The sequence below is a fragment of the Lytechinus variegatus genome, chromosome 1 (assembly GCF_018143015.1).
Source record: "Lytechinus variegatus isolate NC3 chromosome 1, Lvar_3.0, whole genome shotgun sequence".
NCBI classification, from domain to species: domain Eukaryota; kingdom Metazoa; phylum Echinodermata; class Echinoidea; order Temnopleuroida; family Toxopneustidae; genus Lytechinus; species Lytechinus variegatus.
Window position 1 is genome coordinate 4,345,667 of NC_054740.1, and position 23,256 is coordinate 4,368,922.

General features: G+C 37.8%; 1 protein-coding gene across 1 annotated transcript in view; it reads right to left on the reverse strand.

The window, feature by feature from the left end:
* Positions 1 to 254: 254 nt before the first annotated feature.
* LOC121410753 (helicase with zinc finger domain 2-like) overlaps positions 255 to 23,256 on the reverse strand; it is a 50,805-nt gene continuing 27,803 nt past the window's right edge. The window contains exons 7-9 of the mRNA XM_041603077.1: positions 21,418 to 21,580; positions 13,641 to 13,808; positions 255 to 1,169 (exon numbers count right to left, since the gene is read on the reverse strand). Coding sequence (XP_041459011.1) covers positions 1,069 to 1,169; positions 13,641 to 13,808; positions 21,418 to 21,580 — 432 coding nt within the window. The 3' untranslated portion in view covers positions 255 to 1,068. The remainder of the gene's footprint in view (positions 1,170 to 13,640; positions 13,809 to 21,417; positions 21,581 to 23,256) is intronic.

A 23,256-nucleotide genomic window follows, 5' to 3' on the forward strand; every position in this document is an offset into this window, starting at 1 on the left:
CTCGTGGACTTTCCTTCTCGTAGCCTCCTGGCGCAGCACAGCTGGCGGGAGACCAGGGGCCCGTTGCATAAAACTTTTTACCTGAGAAAACTCTGGTAAAAACTGGAAACTAAGGTTAGTCTGATTTCTGCCATTGACTTTAACACAGGGCAAAAACTCCGGTAAAAACAACCTGAGTTTTCTCAGGTAAAAAGTTTTATGCAACGGGCCCCTGGTAGGGCCGCGCCGCATCGGGGGGGGGGGGGGGGGGGGGGGGGGGGCATGTACATGGAGTTCCGCTGAAGTGTTTCCATCACACACATTGCAGAACCCGGAAATACAATGGCTTGTTAGACTAATTCACCAGTCATTCAGTAAACTTATCTTCATTTACATTGGAAATCAGTGTACGATAAAGTGGTAAAAGTTGCTGGGTAAAATGAAAAGGTGATAAGGAGGTACCACATGGGTTTTAGGGAGATGAATATGCTAGACTCATAAAACAGTTGTTCGTATGACTTTTAAAATCTAACAGCTAAAAATCCTGATTATCCAGATTTTGGCATGGGGCCGGGATAACGGGAGATTGGATCGCATTCCGGTAATCTCCCGCAGGATCAGGAGACATGGAATCTCTGCAAGTATGGAACCCTGAGGTACACCAAAATGAATATTTCTGTTGTGACAAATCATTTCCAATGCAACCATTCTGGTGGCGTTGAAGTGAATAATTACGGAACCAGTCTTAAACAATACCTCTTATACATTTACCATAATGTGGCAGTTTATACAAAATAATTCTATGGTCTATCATAACAAACACTAGAAAAATATAAGGACATTCTTCTTGTGTGAGAACCAAGGTCAAAATAGTTTTCTACCTTTTCGATAAGAGACAAGATAGCATGTGATGTATCACGACAACCAGTTAGAATTTTGTTCTTTAAAAAATCACTTGCTCTGATAAAAGCCTGATTTCATAGAAAGTCCATTGCTTGACAGGATGACAGATAATGTACAGTTGAGCCCTTAAATAGATACATGTAGTCACACAAGAAAGTCCAGTTGGTTCCAAAAGACTGGCTAAATTCACATGAGAAAATCCTTGGCTTCAACTAGACACTGTGTTGATTGATACTTCTTCAGCATTTCCTTCCATCGCTGATGGCATCGTAGCAGGTACTGGTTACCTGAAGTAAGGAGGTTTAAAAGATTAAAAGACAGCCTCATTTATATCACAGCAAGATATACCAACAATATATATCTCATAGAAAAAATGACAGATCTAGGTCTTAAAAACAGAAAAAAAAGCAGATTATGGCATGATACACTGCAAAACTTAGCACTGCAAGATCATAATTTTTTAGTTAAAAGAAAGGCAATGAGACTAGGTGATTAGCAAATGAGTTTCATCTGATTTCGCAATCAATGAAATATGCAATATGATCTTTTGACTCCTAGATGACCTTTGATATTATCATGCTCATGATCACACATGGTATTACCCAAGGATCATTTGAAACAAGTGTAAATACAAATGATACAGAAATAAATAAATGAGAAGAAGTTGTGAAAAACTTGATCTTTTGACCCTTATATGACATTTGACCCCATCATCCTTAACAGAACACATCATTTGAAACAAATGTTATCAAATTGGGTGTCGCAACATTTGCTCCTGCTACAACTTTGTCTAAGATACATAGGGTTAAGGGTAGGGTTTACATAGGGTTTCATGGTAGGTTAAGGGTAGGGTTTACATAGGGTTTCATGGTAGGTTTAGGGTATTGTGTTACACCGGGGGTTGAAGTTGGTAATATGATTAGTGAGTGTAGCAAATTGTCACTTGAGCAAATAACATGGAACCACAAATTGTTGGAGAAAAAAAAATTAGGGCAAGTTGAACAAACACTTAAAAAAGGATGGACATGAACTCACATCATTTGACCTTTTGGCCCCAATGACATTTGACCCATCATCCTAAAGGACATACATGTGGTATAACCAAAGGATCATCTGTATCAAATGCGAACATAATTAATGAAGAAATAAAGGGATGAGAGCAACTTGAACAAATATCTAGCCTTTTGACTCCTATAGGAGATGACCTTTGATCCCATTTTCCTCAACAACATAATTGCTGCAGATATAAAGAAATGATGGCATGTTGAACAAAAACTATTTTTTGAATATGGACATTACCTCCTATCATTTCACTTTTAACCCCTACATTGCATGTACCTTTGACCCCATCATCCTCATGACCACACATGTGGTATTACCCAAGGATCATATGTATAATCAAGTATATACTCATAGTAGGGTTGTAATAGGCAGGCGCGGATCCATGGGGGGCCGAGGGGCCTTGGCCCCCCCCCTTCGGCTAAAAAAAAGAGAGAGGGAAAAAAAGAGAAAAAAGGGGAAGAGGGGAAAGAAAAGAAGAAAAAGAAGAAGGGAAGAAAAAAGAGAGGAAAAGGGGGAAAGAAAAAAGGAAAAGAGAGAGAGGAGAGGGGGAAAAGAGGGAAAAGAGAGAGGAAGAGGGGAAGGAAGAGGGAAAAAAGAGAGAGGAAAGGGGGAAAGAAAGAAGAAAAAGGGAAGAGGGGGAAAGGAAGGGAAGGAAAAGAGAGAGGAAAAGGGGAAAGAAAGAGAAGGAAAAGAGAAGGAAAGGAAAAGGAAAAAAAGAGGAAGAGGGGAAAGGAAGAGAAGAAAAAGAGAGAGAGGAAAAAGAGGAAAGAAAAGGAGAGAGAAGAAAAGAAAGGGGGAGGGAGAGGGAGGAAAAAAGAGAAGAAAAAAGAGAGGGGAAAGGAAAGAAGAAGGGAAGGAAAAAAAAGAGAGAGAAGAGGGAAAGAAAGAGAAAAAAAGGAAGAGGGGGAAGGAAGAGAAGAAAAGGGAGGGGGAGAAGAAAAAAGAGGAAGAGGGGGGAAGAGAGAGGAAAGGAGAAAAAAGGAAAGAGAGCAAGAGGGAAGAAAGAAGAGGGGAAAGAAAAGAGGAAAAGAAGAGGGGAAAGAAAGAGAAAAAAGAGGAATTGGGGGAAGGAAGAGAAGAAAAGGGAGGGAGGGGAGAAAAAAAGAGGAAGAGGGTGAAAAGAGAGAGGAAGAGGGAAAAGGAGAATGAGGAAGAAGAAGAAGAAAGAGAAGAAAAAAGAAAGAGAGAAAGGGGAAAGAAGAGACGAAAAGGTGAGAGGAAGAGGGGAAGGACGAGTAGAAAAAGAGGAAGAGGAGGAAAGAAAATGATGTTAGAACCAAAAGGGCGCTGAAATGATGTTCGAAGGAATGTCAAAAGGCTGTTCGAACTGGGGCAGAATTGATGTTTAAACGGAGGGGGGGGGGGGGGCGAACTGATGTTCGACGTAGGGGCGCCAAATTGATACTCGAGCTGGGGGGGGGGCGCAAATGGTATTCGAACAAATTGATGTTGGAACTACATGTAGGGGCGCCGAATTGATATTCGAACTAGGGGCACCAAATTTATGTTAGACCTACATGTAGGGGCGCCGAATTGATATTCGAACGAGGGCGCTGAAATGATGTTCGAAGGAATGTTAAAATGATGTTCGAACGGGGGGGGGGGGGGGGCCGAAGTGATGATCGACCTATATGTAGGGGCGCCGAATTGATATTGGAACTAGGAGGGCGCCGAAATGATATTCGAACCAAAAGGGCGCTGAAATGATGTTCGAAGGAATGTCAAAATGCTGTTCGAACTGGGGCAGAATTGATGTTTAAACGGGGGGGGGGGGGGGGGGGGGGGGCGAACTGATGTTCGACGTAGGGGCGCCAAATTGATACTCGAGCTGGGGGGGGGGAAATGGTATTCGAACAAATTGATGTTGGAACTACATGTAGGGGCGCCGAATTGATATTCGAACTAGGGGCGCCAAATTTATGTTATACCTACATGTAGGGGCGCCGAATTGATATTCGAACTAGGAGGGCGCTGAAATGATGTTCGAAGGAATGTTAAAATGATGTTCGAACGGGGGGGGGGCCGAAGTGATGATCGACCTACATGTAGGGGCGCCGAATTGATATTCGAACTAGGGGCGCCAAATTTATGTTAGACCTACATGTAGGGGCGCCGAATTGATATTCGAACTAGGAGGGCGCTGAAATGATGTTCGAAGGAATGTTAAAATGATGTTCGAACGGGGGGGGGGGGCCGAAGTGATGATCGACCTATATGTAGGGGCGCCGAATTGATATTCGAACTAGGAGGGCGCCGAAATGATATTCGAACTAGGACATGTAGGAGGGTGCCGAAATGATGTTCGAAGGAATATTAAAATGATGTTCGAACTGGGGGCCGAATTGATGTTCGAACCGGGGGGGGGGGGGGGGCGGCGAAGTGATGATCGACCTATATGTAGGGGCGCCGAATCGATATTCGAACTAGGAGGGCGCCGAAATGATGTTCGAAGGGATGTTAAAATGATATTCGAACTGGGGGCGCCAAATTAATACTCGAACTGGGGAGGGGGGCGCCACTTGATACTCAAACTAGGGAAGGGGGCGCCGAATTGATACTCGAGCTAGGGGGATGATATTCGAACTAGGGAAGGCAAATTGAGTTCGAAGGGATGCCAAAACGATATTCGAACTGGGACCGAATTTATGTTCGAACGGGGGGGGGGCGAATTGATGATCAACCTACATGTAGGGGCGCCAAATTGATGTTAGACCTACATGTAGGGGCGCCGAATTCATATTCGAACTAGGAGGGCGCCGAAATGATGTTCGAAGTGGGGGCGCCAAATTCATACTCGAACTAGGGAGGGGGGCCGAATCGATGTTCGAGGTAGGGGGGCGCCAAATTCATACTCAAACTAGGGGGCGCCGAATTGATGTTCAAACTAGGGGGCGCAAAATTGATACTCGAGCTAGGGGGGCGAAATAATATTCGAACTAGGAAAGGCAAATTGAGTTCGAAGGAATGCCAAAATGATGTTCGAACTGGGGGCCGAATATTGTTCGAACGGGGGGGGGGGGGGGGCAAATTGATGATCGACCTACATGGGGCGCCGAATTCATATTCGAACTAGGAGGGCGCCGAAATGATGTTCGAAGTGGGGGCGCCAAATTCATACTCGAACTATAGGGAGGGGGGCCGAATTGATTTTCGAGGTAGGGGCGCCAAATTCATACTCAAACTAGGGGGCGCGAATTAATGTTCAAACTTGGGGGGCGCAAAATTGATACTCGAGCTAGGGGGGCGAAATGATATTCGAACTAGGGAAGGCAAATTGAGTTCAAATGGATGCTAAAATGATGTTCGAACTGGGGGGGGGGGGCAAATTGATGATCGACCTTCATGTAGGGGCGCCGAACTGATATTCAAACTGCCGCCTTGTTGTTGGCTCATTGTTCCATATATTGAAAGTTTGAAATGCCTTGGCCTTGAGGTTTTTAGGCCTTGGCCTTGGGGATTAAAGCCTTGGTCTTGGGTATTAAGGCCTTGTCCTTGGAGGTTTGAGCCTTGACTTACAACACTGATGGATATATTGACAAATATTATTTACAGACATTTTGAAGTTTACTTTTACACACTAACAAATAAATGTTCAGAATTGAACCCCGAAAGGTTGATGCAAAATCAGCACCCTATGGGTTCAAAAATTGAACCCCTGATTTGGGGTTCAAAAGTTGAACCCTGCGGTTGGGGTTCATTTTTGCACCCTGCGGGTTCAATTTGAAATTTAGGGGTGCAGTTTTTGATGCTTTCAATTTCGTTTAAATTCTCATCAGAGTAGGCCCTGCTAGAATTATGTTTAAAAGTTGAACCCTGCGGTTGGGGTTCATTTTTGCACCCTGCGGGTTCAAAATTGCACCCCTAGGGGTTCAATTTGAAATTTAGGGGTGCAGTTTTGAACCCCAACCGCAGTGTTCAATTTTTAAACATAATTCTAGCAGGGCCTACTCTGATGAGAATTTAAACGAAATTGAAAGCATCAAATGGTTAAAATAGAAATCGATCGAGTTTCCCGCTCGCATTGATTATTTTTTAAAGTGATATTACATTTATTCATGAACACATCATTTTAAAACCATTATTCAATTGCCTCTTCTTCATGCATAGGCGGATCCAGGGGACCCGAGGGGCCCGGACCCCCCTATGGGTAGAGCAAAAAATGTGGGAAAGAAAGAAAAAGGAAGGAAAAGAAAAGAGAAAAAAAGAAAGGAGGAAGACGAATGAATAAAATAAGATGAGAGGAAGACTTGGACAAAAATATTTTATGTCACTATATTAAACTTTCGCTCGCGCTTCTCGCTCGCATTGCCTGTTAAGTGATCCACATATCTTGTTCAACACGGAGCTTAAATATCAAGTTTGGAAGTCAGTATACAAAACATATTTCTCCTTGGAAATCAAACTTTCATTAATTTTTGTGATTTATATATTGATTTTTAAAAAGTGCTCTGTAAAAATGTCAGTTTTATGGTCTGAATATTAACATTTTCCAATTGCGCTGCGCGTTCGCGAATTGTGATGTATCAGGTACCTATTATTTTCATGTATTCCATAAAGTTTTCAAAATATCCCTTTTCAGGTCTGATTGTCAAAACGCATCAGCTAGCGCTGCTATGCTTGCATTTTTGATTGGCGGGTTATGTATGTCTCAATATTGATTGTATAACAAACTACTTAAAATCCCCTTTTCATGACAGTTTATCAAAAATTTCGGCTCGCGATTTGCGCTCGCATTAATGGTTAAAAATATATCAACTAATTAATGATGCATCCTATTCATAAATAAAAAGGTGCTTGAAATGTTCAGTGTTCAGGCCATAATATCATCAGATTCCGCGCCCTCATTATGCATTAATACTAATATATCAATTTAATAATTAAATTGTCACTTTTGTTTTATCTCGCGCTTAGCAAGATGAATAGGAAGATATATAGTCATCATATTCATATGATAACATGTCCTAAGGATGTCAAGGTCCTATGTCTCAAAATTAAAGTAATAATGAAACATATCAGCTCTTTATCAAGTGCGATTTATATCCACCTTACAAGTTTCCTACAAAGTGTTTGAAATATCAGATCGGAATATCAAATATTTTAAGCTCGCGCTTCGCGCTCGCTTTTATTTTCATGATAAAAGATTGTTTAGAATGCCTAGATTCTAGGTCTAAATCTGAAACACGCGCGCGCATTTTCATTCAGTTATCCAGTTTCAGATCACAATATCAAAAAATTCTGCTCGCCCTTTGTGCTCGTATTATTAATGTAAGAAGATCCCCTTTCATGATTTACAAAACATGAATAGAGTATCACGTTCAAGGTCGAAATTTCGATTTTTTTTTACGCTCGCGCTTCGCGCTCGCAAAATTTGATTGTGAAATATGTAATGTCTTCATGGATAAATGCAAGCAGTCCTTAAAAGGCACTTTTCGATCAGTTCAAAGCGAATATAAACATTTTCTGCTCGCGCTTTGCGCTCGCATTATTAATGTAGGAAGATCCACTCTTTTTCATGATTTAGGAAACATGAATAGAGTGTCCCGTTCTAGGTCTAAAACTAGAATTTTTCCGCTCGCACTTCGCGCTCGCATCAATTGTTTAGTTATATAGCTATCTTCTTCATGATTACAAAAACTGATTAAAGTTTTCCATTCTTTATGTAGAAATGTCAAAAATTTTCAGCTCTCGCTTCGCGCTCGTATTATTTGATTGTGAAATATGTAATGTCTTCATGGCTAAATGTAAGCAGTCCTTAAAGGGCACTTTTCGATCAGTTCAAAACGTGTACAAACATTTTCTGCTCGTGCTTTCCGCTCGCATTATTAATGTAGGAAGATCCCCTCTTACTCATCTTTTTCATGATTTAGAAAACATAAATAGAGTGTCCCGTTCTTGGTCTAAATCTAGAATTTTTCCGCTCGCACTTTCGCGCTCGCATCAATTGATTTGATTTATTGTTTTCTTCTGCATGACTGCATCCATAACATTCATATAATACATTTTTCACAACATAATAAACATAATATGTTAGCATTTTTGGCATGAATCATAAATAAAGAGTACTAAAAAATAATTCCAGACAAAAATTATTAACTATATGATATTCACAATTTGCAGGAGGATTGTCATCATAAGCAGATTGCTTGAAAAAATGACAATCCCAAACTTATACTAATTGAATTAATACATTTATAAAGCAGAATTGGCATATATTTTCAAATACGAAACATGAATTCATGCAATATTATAGTATGAACATGAAGATGATAAAGCTGAGGGTGACGGTGATATGATGATGTTGATGATGATGAAGGCCATGGAGATGATGGTGGTCATGATGAAGATATTGGTAATGACTAAATCGAAGGAGGAATAAATTCACGATAAAAAGGATACGACACAGAAATTTTACTTCAAATATTCTGATAATAACATAGATTTAACGTTTGCCTTAAATGAGTGAAGAGACGAAGATTGTTTTACAGACTCTGCTGGTAGAGTTCCACAAATCTGGACCATTGTGTCTTATGGATCTCTGCGCAATAAGCAGTTTTTGGTTGATTAAATGGAAATTTGAAGAGTTACGGGTAGGGTATGAATGAATAGATGTATTCAGAGAATAAAAATTGTGGAATGAAGGTAGGTGGGAGCATGTTATTTACGTACTTAAACATAAGTAGTAAACTTTGAAGTGTATTTATGTCAAATACTGTTAGTCTTTAGTTTATGGAATAATGGATTTGTGTGTGATAAATATTGGGAATCAGTACAAATTCGAATTGTTTTTTCTGTAATTAGGTAAATTGTATTCAAGTTTTCCATTCTTTATGTAGAAATGTCAAAAATTTTCAGCTCGCGCTTCGCGCTCGCATTATTTAATTGATGAAATATGTAATGTCTTCATGGCTAAATGCAAGCAGTCCTTAAAAGGCACTTTTCGATCAGTTCAAAACGTATACAAACATTTTCTGCTCGCGCTTTGCGCTCGCATTATTAATGTGGGAAGATCCCCTCTTTTTCATGATTTAGGAAACATGGATAGAGTGTCCCGTTCTAGGTCTAAATCTAGAATTTTTCCGCTCGCACTTTCGCGCTCGCATAAAATTGTTTAGTTATACTGTATAGCTATCCTGTTCATGATTACAAAAATTGATTAAATTTTTCCATTCTTTATGTAGAAATGTCAAAAATTTTCAGCTCGCGCTTCGCGCTCGCATTACTTGATTGATGAAATATGTCATGTCTTCATGGCTAAATGCAAGCAGTCCTTAAAAGGCACTTTTCGATCAGTTAGAAACGTATACAAACATTTTCTGTTCGCGCTTTGCGCTCGCATTATTAATGTGGGAAGATCCCCTCTTTTTCATGATTTAGGAAACATGGATAGAGTGTCCCGTTCTAGGTCTAAATCTAGAATTTTTCCGCTCGCAATTCGCGCTCGCATAAAATTGTTTAGTTACACTGTATAGCTATCCTGTTCATGATTACAAAAACTGATTAAAGTTTTCCATTCTTTATGTAGAAATGTCAAAATTTTTCAGCTCGCGCTTCGCGCTCGCATTATTTGATTGTTGAAATATATAACGTCTTTATGGCTAACTGTATGCAATCTTTAACAGGACTGTTAGGCCTAGCTTTCCGATCAGTTCAAAACGTTTATCAAAAATTTCTACTCGCGCTTCGCGTTCGCAGTAATTATTGCAGGCACATCTTTTTTTCAGAATGTTCAAATTTTAAGAAAAAATACATACAATTTCAAAAAAAATTGCTCGCGCTTCGCGCAGGCATTATGAAATAAGGATTATGATATTATACATTTATGTTGATTTAAAGAATAAAGCTAAGAAGTGACTTATAGGACTACCCCTTCAAAGAAACAAACGAAAAAAAAATCTTCGAGCGGCCGATCGGGGAAAATATGGCTGAAAAAAAAATCAGAAGGCTGGATCCGCCCCTGATTCATGTGCCTATGAAATAAGATAATTTAACATGCATTTAAGGCACATATGATTGCCTGGGGGAGGGAGGGGCCGCCATTTTTCCGAAAAGTACACAGGGGCGCCAAAATCAGGTCGAGTTTGGGCCCCCTCCCTATGAAATCCTGGATCCGCGCCTGGTAATAGGGTTTTATTTTAGGTTTTTAGGGTACATGTAGGTTTAGGGTAGGGTGTGTAGTGTTAACCAAAGGGTTGAAGTTGGTCATTTGATTAGTGAGTGAAGTATAGAGCAAAGCAATTGCTACTGGAACAAATGTCATAGAACCTCAAATTGATGCAGGAAAAAAGAAATGAGAGCAAGTTGAACAAACACTTCAAAAAAGGATGGACATGAACTCAGATCATTTGAGGTTTTGGCCTCCGATAACCTTTGACCGATCATCCTCATGGACATACATGTGGTATAACCAAAGGATCATCTGTATGAAGTGCGAACATAATTGATGAAGAAATGAAGGGATGAGAGCAACTTGACTCCTAAGGAAATGAAATTTTACCCCTTCTTCTTCACAATAAAATTGATACAAAAATAAGAAATGTTGGCAATTTGAAAAAAAAACTTTTAAACAAGTGGAATGCCTCTGGCCGTCTCACCTGCATCACGCGGTTCAATATAGCACCAGTGCTGACTTTGAATACTACTCTAACTCGCACAAGATGTTCAGTGATACATGGTTACTCTTATGTCCACTTTTTATGAACTAGACCAATAAACTTACAGAGATATGATGGTTATTCAACAAAAAACCCCAACATGGCCAAAGTTCCTTGACCTTACATGACCTTTGACCTTGATCATGTGACTTGAAACTCGAACAGGATGTTCAGTGATACTTGATTACTCTTATGTACAAGTTTCATGAATCAGATCCATAAACTTTCAAAATTATGATGGTAATTCAACAGATACACCCAATTCGGCCAAAGTTCATTGACCTTTGACCTTGGTCATGTGACCTGAAACACGCACAGGATGTTCAGTGATACTTGATTACTCTAATGTCCAAGTTTAATGAACTAGACCAATAAACTTTCAAAGTTATGATGGTAATTCAACAGATACCCCCAATTCGGCCAAAGTTCATTGACCCTATACCTTTGACCTTAATCATGAGACCTGAAACTTGCACAAAATTTTCAGTGATGCTTGATTACTATTATGTCCCAGTTTCATGAATCAGATCCATAAACTTTTAACGTTATGATGGGAATTCAACAGATATCCCCAATTCGGCCAAAGTTCATTGACCCTAAATGACCTTTGACCTTGGTCATGTGACGTGAAACTCATGCAGGATGTTTAGTGATACTTGATTAACCTTATGTCCAGGTTTCATAAACTAGGTCCATATATTTTCTAAGTTATGATGACATTTCAAAAACTTAACCTCAGGTTAAGATTTCGATGTTGATTCCTCCAACATGGTCTAAGTTCATTGAGCCTAAATGCCCTTTGACCTTGGTCATGTGACATGAAACTCTAATAGGATGTTCAGTAATACTTGATTAACCTTATGGCCAAGTTTCATTAACTAGGTCCATATACGTTCTAAGTTATGACGTCATTTCAAAAACTTAACCTCAGGTTAAGATTTGATGTTGACGCCGCCGCCGTCGGAAAAGCGGCGCCTATAGTCTCACTTTGCTTCGCAGGTGAGACAAAAATGGTGGATATGACCTCTAATCATTTGACCTTTTAACCCCTAGATTACCACTGATCCCATCATCCTCATGACCACACATGTGGTATTACCCACGGATGATATGTATCAAGTATGAACATAATTGATACAGAAATAAAGAAATGAGAGTAAGCTAATAGTAACAGTTTTGTGACAGACCAACAGACTAGATCTCTGCCACACTTCTTTCGGGCCAGAAAAAAATTGCCAGGAAATGCAGTTTCATCTAGTTTATGTGGTGTAGATACACAGAGTAGTCACAAACGACAGATTCTTAGTTTTAAATATGAAAACTACCCATGATCCTAACTGCACCTTCAAAATCAAGCTGTAGATGGGTCAGAGACAGGTGGTATCATAAGTCTTAAATGATTAAAATCTAAATACTATGGTATCTAAATACAGGAACTTCTTATACATCACAGATATGAAGATTACCAAACCATCTTTATTAAAAAAGATCTATCTATTGGCGGAAACAGCAGTCCCCTTTGATCGTAAATGAAACATTTCATATGCTGAGGGAGTTCTTTGATCGCTATATACTTTTTCAGAACACTTAACATTAGGGTTAAAGAATCCAGGCTATTTTGCACAAAGGAAATTAAGAATACTTCAGGGCAACAATATATAATTGTTATAATCATTGTCAGCATTGTTAATATACTGGTAATAATTGTCAAGAGATACATGAGTATATACATATATTATATATATATATATATATATATATATATATATATACTTAGTTTTTGTGTCTCACTCTGTATAACAAGTGGAATGCCTCTGGCCGTCTCACCTGCATCACGCGGTTCAATATAGCAGCAGTGCTGACTTTGAATACTACTCTAACTCGCACAAGATGTTCAGTGATACATAGTTACTCTTATGTCCTTTTTTATGAACTAGACCAATAAACTTACAGAGATATGATGGTTATTCAACAAAAAACCCCAACATGGCCAAAGTTCATTGACCTTACATGACTTTTGACCTTGATCATGCGACCTGAAACTCGAACAGGATGTTCAGTGATACTTGATTACTCTTATGTACAAGTTTCATTAATCAGATCCATAAACTTTCAAAGTTATGATGGTAATTCAACAGATACACCCAATTCAGCCAAAGTTCATTGACCTTTGACCTTGGTCATGTGACCTGAAATGCGCACAGGATGTTCAGTGATACTTGATTACTCTAATGTCCAAGTTTAACGAACTAGACCAATAAACTTTCAAAGTTATGATGGTAATTCAACAGATACCCCCGATTCGGCCAAAGTTCATTGACCCTAAATGACCTTTGACCTTAATCATGAGACCTGAAACTTGCACAAAATTTTCAGTGATGCTTGATTACTATTATGTCCAAGTTTCATGAATCAGATCCATAAACTTTCAAAGTTATGATGGGAATTCAACAGATATCCACAATTCGGCCAAAGTTCATTGACCCTAAATGACCTTTGACCTTGGTCATGTGACATGAAACTCATGCAGGATGTTCAGTGATACTTGATTAACCTTATGTCCAAGTTTCATGAACTAGGTCTACATATTTTCTAAGTTATGATGACATTTCAAAAACTTAACCTCAGGTTAAGATTTCGATGTTGATTCCTCAAACATGGTCTAAGTTCATTGACCCTAAATGACCTTTGACCTTGGTCATGTGACATGAAACTCTAATAGGAGGTTCAGTAATACTTGATCAACCTTATGGTTAAGTTTTATTAAATAGGTCTATATACTTTCTAAGTTATGACGTCATTTCAAAAACTTAAGATTTGATGTTGACGCCGCCGCCGCCGTCGGAAAAGCGGCGCCTATAGTCTAGTCTCACTTTGCTTCGCAGGTGAGACAAGAATGTGTACTTTTTTATTATAAATTGATTTTTTTTACCACATATATGTTTCTTATAACAGGACCACAGTAAATGAAATTTCAAATCTGATTGAGCATGACAAAATAAATGTATGAATGGAATGTTACTATAGCCTATACTTGTTGCTCACCTATGATGATAAGACCTCTCTTGGCTCTTGTCAAAGCCACATTCATCTGGTTCTCATCATTGATGAAACCCAGATGTTTTCTCTGCCACCCTCTGCTTGGCTTCTCTTCAATCTCAATCCGAGGTTTAGAGCGAACTGTTGAGAAGATTACATAGTCCCATTCACTCCCTAGGTAACAAAAAGCAATTCAGACAATCAATTCAATGGTCAATATAACAATAAATACATTGATCTAAATTTGCAGTTGACAGAGATATGTATTAATCACTGGAACAGAGTATAAAAAATCTAGTGAAAATAAGAGCAAATATTAAAAACCAATAACTAGTATCATCTATGGTTCAATTCTCTTACTTGTATTTAATTTTCTCCAGATGAGAGCATGTAATGATTGTTTGTGACCGACTTGAGACATTGCAAAGCAACCTCTCCAGCAAAATCTGACAATAGACAATGGAGATCAGAATGTGGACAAGAAAATGAAGAAATACAATGTGCAAAGTTTTCTCCTATGTTTCCTTAAGCTTATGATCTGGGGGGTGTTTCACAAAGATTTAAGTATGACTTACAGTCGCACTTAAATGTCTAGTTGCGCGCAGTATAAAAGGCATGACAGCATTGGTCAGATCATGCCAAGAGGACGCGCACTACTGCGTATTGATCAATAAGATTGCGCGTTGCATATCATATACGCGTCGACATTTAAGTGCGACCTAAGTCATACTTAAATCTTTGTGAAACACCCCCCTGATTAAGGAATTTTTGATTTCGGTTACTGGGAACTCAAAAGGCCTTGAAATGTATTTTCTCATTAGGTGGTCTGTCTATGACAGATCACCTCTTAATTTCGTCAGGATTTTCTTTCTTTATTATTTATTTTTCGCACCTATGTTTATCGCCAACTTTTCTCGGAATTGGCTTAATCAATTTTACTGATTTTTTCGTCATATATAGAGGCTATCATAGAGATGGCATACTAAGCTTTTCAAGGTCATATGGTCATGATGACGTCATCTACGCGCCATTTTCTAAAATTCTTCATTTAATCATATCTTCATTATCAATTATAAAAAATTAACAATATTTACATGACATTAACTTCAGGTCAAAGGTCAACTGTCAATGTCATCAAAGGTCATGTAAAGGTCATGACGCACGAGCAAAATTGGTATTGTAATTCTCAAAATTGCTTACGTGTATTATCTCTATGGGGAATATCGTGGCTCAATGGATAACGCATTTGACTTGCTTTCTCGAGGGCGGAGGTTCGAGTCCTGGGGTAAACAAGATGATTTTTTTTTTCCATTTTGTTTTCTTTTTACCACCTCGTACATGATCCTTTATGATAATTTAAAGGTACAAAAGTTAAAATTTAGCAAGATAAAACAGACTATAATTACTTTTTTCATATCACATGTGTTGTCATACATCAAAGAGACCCTTTTACAGTGCTTTATCATCTCCCATCTTTCACAAGTATTCTATCCATAATGAATATCAGTCGTCATCATGATGATCAAATTGATCTGCATGAACGTGGTAATAGTGATCACGATGGCAAGAATAAAGACAGACCACCTAATTCGTCCGCATGACGAATTAAAATCTAGTTTCAAATACTTTTTTTTCCAAACATCCATTCTCAGGAGACCAAATTTGACTAGAAGACATCATCAAACAATCAGGAAAGAAAATTGTTTGATTTTCCTCATCCCCACTTGTGTGCAGATACATGAATCAGGAAGTTTTTTCAAAAAAAATAAAAATTATTCAAAGTTTCCAATTGAACACACTTACATGATATAGCATTGAGAGAGCCCATATGTCAATCAGAAAACAGTTGAATTGATCTATAATTATATTTTCTCGAATACATTACAACATTTTAAAACATTCTTGAAATGCACAGACTGCCAAACTTAAAGCATAAAGCAGGATAAGAAAGAAAATTAATTAAAAAAGAATAATGTGTGGAATTACTGACAGTCTCACACCTGCATTACATGATTCATTTAAGAGCAGTGCTGAATTGCACAATGAATAATTTCTCATAAAGTGAGAAAAAAATTGATACTATAATTCTCAGATGGCTGACCTCAAATGTTTTTTTTACCTTGACTTGTAAACTTAATATCATTAGCTATAATTAATAATAATTATCTCATTCATTTCTTTTGATTATTTTTTTTAAAGTATGAACATATATTTCTTTTTAACCCTTCGCGTGCGGACCCACGAATCCCGATACCTCTCCCTGCGGCGGGGCCGTTTTTGCGAAATTGCTGGTATTTGGAACTGTGGCGGTGTTTTCCTAATCAATTGCTAATTGCGCCAATCTGATGCATTTTCAGGAATTTTAGTAAATGTAAAGATGAAAGATCAGACATTTTTCTTTCTAGAAATAAAGGTTTTGCTTCTGAAACCAACAGAATATTTAAGAAATTTACGAGGAAAAAGTTGTGTCATTTTGTAAAACCTTCGCTTTTCCCCAAGTCAATAGGCACTCTGTACAAAAATGCGCAAGAGCAATCAGCACGCGCGGACAGGTCGGGTTCGATCGATACCGCTTTGTTGTCTGCTCTAGTGCTTTTTTCATTGCCTATTGTCCCGCTACTCATGAATTTACCTAATTGTAGAGAGATCACTTGCAACATATGCAAAGTGTATAATTACAACGACAATCCGTTTTGGGTGAAATCACAGCATACCAAATACCTTTGTTTTCCAGAATGAAAAAAAAGCGTGAAGTTTCCCTTGCAAGTGCGATGATGGTGATTTAACACCGCGCAACGAAAGTCCGAAACTATTTTATGACTTTGAGGGGCTTCAAGACGGTGGCCTCAACGATTCACTAAAAATCATCTTTGGTATCTTCTTTTCATAAATTATATTTTGTAATAAAAAAAAATTGTTCTTGAAGATTGCATACCAGTATTAGATATGTTTTCCGTTGCAATTTCAAAGAGTGAAGGGTGTAAATGTGAATCGGTGGATCTGAAATCTTACCCTCCCAACGCTCTCCTCGTCTCGTCTACAATTCATTTTTCTTTTATCTCCCTTTTCCTCCTAAATAGCTATGGTACCCACTGCTGTTCATCACAATGAGAAATTGGATCACTCCCTCCCACATTCAGCTCAACCCCTCCATTATCAAAAACGCCCAGCTGCCACTGTTTGCCGTAAAGAAAAATATAAGGTGGACCTGTCTTTTATCCTTTATACGGATCCTTTTCTACTATGCTATTCGCCAGAAAAAAGAAAAGGTAAGAAAGAAGTAAGAAACTGACGAAATAGTAGGAAAATTGATTATATTTTTAAGGGGGGGTAGGTGGATTATTGAGAGGGATTTGTCGGGACACGCCAAACAAACGTACCTTTTTAGATGGATTCCTCACCGTACATTTTCATTCTATTTCCTCAATTTTCGGTTGGAAAACTTTTAGTTCATTATTAGTTTTAGCTATCGTATTTCTATATCCCCTCCCGTCTACACCTTTTTTCTCTTAGTTCTTCTCATTTGAATTATATCTGTATTGTCTTCCTTCTCCCCGATTTGGATTACGAGGTATTATACCAGCCTCATCCCCCTCTATCCATTCTCTCTGATTTTTTCTTCTCAGTACTTGTCATTTTACATGACATCTAACCCCCCCTCTCTCTCTCTCTCTTCGTAGAGTAGGCTATGCCTCGATTTTGCCAACTTGTATTGATCGGGGATTGTTGCATTTGTGAGTCTCTCATCCTATTGCATCGTGGCCATCATGTCGAAAATTCAGGGGGGGGGGTTCTCCCTGATTCTCAAATAAAGTCCCGAAAACCCTTTTAAAACTACTATTGTAACTGGCATTTCACAATGAATTTTATATCATCTTCCATTTTCTAGTAAACATGGGTAGATATTTATCGCAAAATAAAATATGATGATAATGATCATCGTATAAAAATGCACGACTAAACTATTTTTGTGAACTTGGGGCTTAGGGTTAAGGTAAGACAAAGACCTCCATCTTTCACTAGAAGTCATTTTTTAGATTTTTTTTCGTAAATTATGTCTCATTTAATTCGATTTTCCATGCAGCTATTGTAATAGTAAACTAATTTTCTTTGCGCATCAGTATTCGATTTGTAATATCCTGAAATTATTTCAAAGAGTTACACGAGTAAAAGTGACTAAAATTGTAAGTCTAAAATAATACCTCCCGACTCTCCTTGTCACTTTCTACGTTTCTTTCTTTATCTCACTTTTCCCTCAAAAAGAGCCATGCTAGCAACTAATGAAAGTAAGATAAATTATTTTTTCTTGAATAAATTATAACATCCGCTATCAAAGTGTTTTTTATTTGTTATTTCGTTTTATTCTATTTTTGATTTGTCTCCTTGATTTCACAACCAAAAACACATGAAGTAATCATGGTAATAAATAAATCATTAAGACAAATCATAATATTTAGAATTCATTTTTGTCTCTATCGTTTTAATCGTTCAATTTAATGGTAGAGGCGGCGGAGTTGGTAGGAAGTTTCAGTCCTCACCCCCTTGAGAAAAAAACTTGTACAAAATATCCAAAGTCTATATAAATTTGTAATTTTTCTTTTGGCCGGTCCACTCCCTTCCACTTTCAGCTTAACACTCCATTATCAAAAACGCTCAGCGGCCCCTGTTTTTATGTAAGAAATCTTATATTTTGGTTTTGATGCTAACCAGGATAAGCGACCCAAATTTTGTTTGCAGTAACGGGAACAAAAAAATGGGTACGGGTCAGATTTTTTTTCTAAATGAATCTTTTCTACCACGCTATTCGCCGGTTAAAAAAAAATAGAAATTGGCAAAAAGAAAAGAAAATCAGAGAGAGGAGACAAACAAGCAATAAAAGAGTGCAGGTCAGAACATTTCTATAAAATTATAAAAATTATTTCCAAAAAATAATGTCATTTTGTTATTCGTTTAAGTGGGTATTCATGGAATATTAGCAAAAGCGCACTTGTCTTTTTACTCTATTATCTCTGTCTCTCATTCTCTCTCGTTGTCCGTGACATCTGAACATTTTTTTTCTATCTAATTTCCCTAAATAGTTCTTCTTTCGTTCTTATATAATCATCAACAAGGGGAAGCGCTTTTATGCAATTAAAATGAATCACTGATGGATGTCATAAGCACCTACGTGTTGTTGGTAAATGAGACAAAGTTTGTTGTTTTTAGTTCCGGTATGTTGGTCGAAATAAAAAGAAAAAAGTATTCATAAAAGCTTTTTGTATTGCTAAGTATGAAAAGCAGTCAATAAGTCACCCTCTTGATAAACACTAATCTTCCTTTTTGTTTTTCTGAAAATACAATCGATCGATAAAACCAAGGAGATGTCATTCTAGAGTGAAATCTCCTTGATGAAAAAAATAATCAGACGAAAATGGTGAATAAATTGTGTGACGATCTTGCACAAAAAGATGTTAGTGCACGATATGGATCAAATCACATGATCAGAACAAATCACATGATCAGGCCTTTTGCGCGCGTACATGCTCGTCACCAAAGTTATTCTTCCCCGTCTGACTCCAACAAAAATCGGGTAAAGTTGAAACGATTTCCTATTTTCTGGATTTTTCTCCACGTAGCGGTATATTTTTTTCATTCTGTTATCGAAATAGGTTTATAAAGGAAATAGTGGCAGAGGTTTTAGTACATAACAATTACGAAAAAGCTGAAAAACTTCATCGAATTAAACCAAAAATATCTCGGCTTATGTAGAAGCCCGTCGTAGCTGAGTGAATGAGTCGCTGGGCTTCTACAGAAGCCCGTCGCACGCAAAGGGTTAAGGTTAATTGATATATAAATGGCTTTTGACCATGATCCAGTAACATGAAATAAAACTCTAATACCTTATTTATGACACCTGTAAACCCTTATATAAAAGTTTGAAATTATTATTAGTCCTCCATTCCTTATAACTTCAACGTATTACAAATTATGTATTCACATTCGTTTTTCTTAAGTTTATTGACCTAAATGGGGCTTTAACCTGTGGCTACTGACATAAACTTGTAATGAACTATTTTGCTGATATTTGTTAACCTTACATGTACATGTAAGTTTTATGCAATAGGGGCTGAAGCTTTCAACATCAAAATCTGAACGTTGGATAAGTTTTTTATGTTGATACCACAATATGGTCAAAGTTCACTAGCCCCTAACCCTAATAAGACAGCCACCCTGGACATTTTTCGCAATAAATCCACCCAGCAAATATTTTTCATTGCGCTGCTCAGTGACTTTCTTATTTTCTCGTGGAACTTTTTTGACCAAATTTATCACTCTTTCTCCTTTTACTGAATAAACTCAATTTCACTTTGTGTACGATTACAAAGATCAAACAAACAAATACATTTTATAAAAATGATAAAAAGACAATAATTGTGATGATGAATTTTTTTTAAAGTTCTTGATTGGTATTTAACAGCGCATTCATTGAAAAAAGAGAATATATGCCACAGTTAAGTTCAATGTGTGAATACAGAATTTGCATTCTAGGGGCATTATTTCGTTAATTAGAGCAAACTTGTGATTTTACTTATAAATAGATGGCTAATTAACTAATTAAAAATTGGCTATGAGATTTTTTGTTTATTTAGTTTACAGTTTTGTAGATAAAGCCATGGGTAACATGCGCGCGCCAATTTCTGTCACTATCACATGATTGACTACCAAGATCATAAGGGGGGCTAAATCAGCCCATCCCCCTCCCCTAAGGCATCCTTTTAGGGTTAATAACCTACATGATTGTAAGACATAGATTTTCTGACCTGAAAATCATATAAAATGATTGGTGATACATGACCATCTTCCTCTCCAAGTGTCATGAAATGGGATACTTTTAACCCTATCTAGGCCGGGGGGGGGGGCTCCGAGGCCCCCCTCAACGAATCGCGCGATATTTTTGCCGTGCGAAATTTTTTGACCTCGGGCTCGCTGACTTTTTACTTTCAAGTCTTGCGCAACTTTTGAGACCAATTTTGCGTCACCCGGGTACGTGGTTCCGAAATTACGCAACATTGTGTAAGTGCATGTCAGACCGAAAATGGCTCAAAAACGTGATTTCGTGTACAAAGTCAATGCAAATTGTGTTTTCAACCAAAATTCATAAATGTATGATTATTTTTAGTTTTGCTAGTCTAAATGTATTCATTTTATGCTTTTTATGATCACAGAAGAGTCCCCAACAAATTTCATTGAAAAAACAATGAAAAACAAAAAGGTCAAAAAACAAAGAAATACATAAGAAATTGCAAAAAACAATATAATACATAAGAAAATGATTTGATATCACAATTTTTTTCATGTACACTTGCTAAGGACACCACAAAAATGAGTACATTTGGAGCTTTATTTAGGGAGTTAGAGAGAGGAAAAAGTATAATTTCGCATACTAATTACGCATAAATTAGCATAATCACTTAATGGCGATTTGCATGAAATAAATTACTATACAATCTTGTAGATTATGTCCCAGGCAACGTTCGTGCCAATTTTCGTCGCGATCGACGGCCGAGATCTTGGGGGGGGGGGGGGGCCTGGGAGGCCCCCCCCCCCCCCGGCCATAGGAACTGCCAAAATACCCCGGCCTAGATAGGGTTAAAGTTATGATGACATTTATCAAACAATTAACCTTGGTTAATACTTAGTGTTGACGACGACACTGCGATCGATGCCGCAGTCAAAAGCAGCGCCTATGTCATGCTTCTGCTTTGCAAGCTACATGTAAACACAGTATACAATCTTACTGCACCTTGACTTTTAACCACTGTGCTGACTTTGACTTGTTGAAGACGTCGATCCCTGTCTTTTTGGAGCCTCTCTTCAATTTGCGCACACTGGAGACGATACTGAGACAGGATGATTATCTCAGCAGGTGATACCTTCATGCTGATCAATGCTCGGACCATTCTCATCTGCAGTGGTTAATAAAAAGGCAGGAATGCTCTCATAAGATCAGTAACAAAAGATAGAATTACAGAACTTCAATGGCCAATCAAATTTGATACATGATACACATGATACGCTCACCTGTAACACGGAACATGGGGTTATTGGTCAAGCAAGAAAGGTAGAAGTTGGCTACTTGACCTTTGGACCTCAAAATCAATAGGATTACTGGGATCCATGATAGTATCATACACGCCAAATTATATGAGCCTAGGTTAAGTTAACCCTAAAAGACCTGGGTTATTATGACTCATCTCACAGCCGAGATCTCTGCCTTCGATCGTGCAAGCACCGCGAAAAATTGCACAGTGGTAATGTGCGATAAAATCTAAAAAAGCTGTATGGTTTTCTACTTTTAAAATAAAAGTTTTTTTATTTAATGAATTAATTATGCTAATTCATGCATGAAATTGAATATTTGCTCTAATAAACTATCATACAGCCTCCGAATAGCAATTTTATTTATTCACTGACTTTTTGTAACATCCTGATCAAATGTACTTCAAAAAACATTTGGTATTGCAAATTCTTTCTAATGTATTTTCTTCCAATCTTTTATGTATTTCCTGTTTTTTATTTACATTCTTAATTTTTTTTTTCCGATGAAAATTGTCTGATCATTAACAAGACAAAAGTAATTTAATTTTTATCAGTAAAAGTAGAAATGATACATTCGTGAATTTCCAAAAATTGCCAAAGTGTCCGATCTTTCCCTTGCAATATTTTTTGTTAAACTAAAGTTATCGTAATTACAAGGACTTCAGAAGGGTAAGATGAAAACATGTCCTGTGACCTTGACCTTTGGACCTCAAAAGCAATAGGCTTCCTGGGATCCATGCTAGTATCAAACACTCCAAATTTTATGATGCTAGGTACCATAATACGTCCGGTAGGACAGCTCATTAAAAAAAAAACAATTAACCTAAGAGAGTTATGATTCGAAAATTAAAATTACTTGTGATTCCTTTCCAAAATCAAAATCGCATGCATGAATATGAGATACCAAAGTTCCTTTGTGCATTTTCAGACTGCACAATGAAACAAACACTGCATTTCAACATCAAGCAGTTGTGTATCATATGTGAATTTAGTGGTGGGTTCAAGCTTACCCACCCCCCCCCCCATCTCCCCTTACTTGTTCTAGATTTGAGCCTACAACCAGGACTATATTGTATAACGCCTACTTAGTTTGTTGTACGCGATTTATGGGAGGCTGAATGTCACACATTCGTACCGTTGCACACAAGACGTACCATCCAAAATGTACCATTGCACGACTTTAGGAGGTGACGTCACAATGCGATTTCATTGAATAAGGTGACAATGTGCGTACACGTAACTACAGCCTGCCAGCAAGCTGTACTACAGCCCGCCAGCTAAATGCGCAATGCTGTCCAAGATCATGTGCGCTTGTGGACCCGGCTTGTGGGATTTTGCTTTTCGCTTTCAATATTTTTGCTTTTTCATAGATTACTGGAGGGAAAAACTGTTTTTTATATATTTTGCTAGATTCCGAGGCGTTGTACAACACAAATAGCGAATATTCTTATTCTACAATGGTGCGAGATTTCGCATTCGGTGAAAAAAAGAAACGCTCTATTCAACGAGGCGTTATAGAGCATCGTACTTTCACCTCATGCCA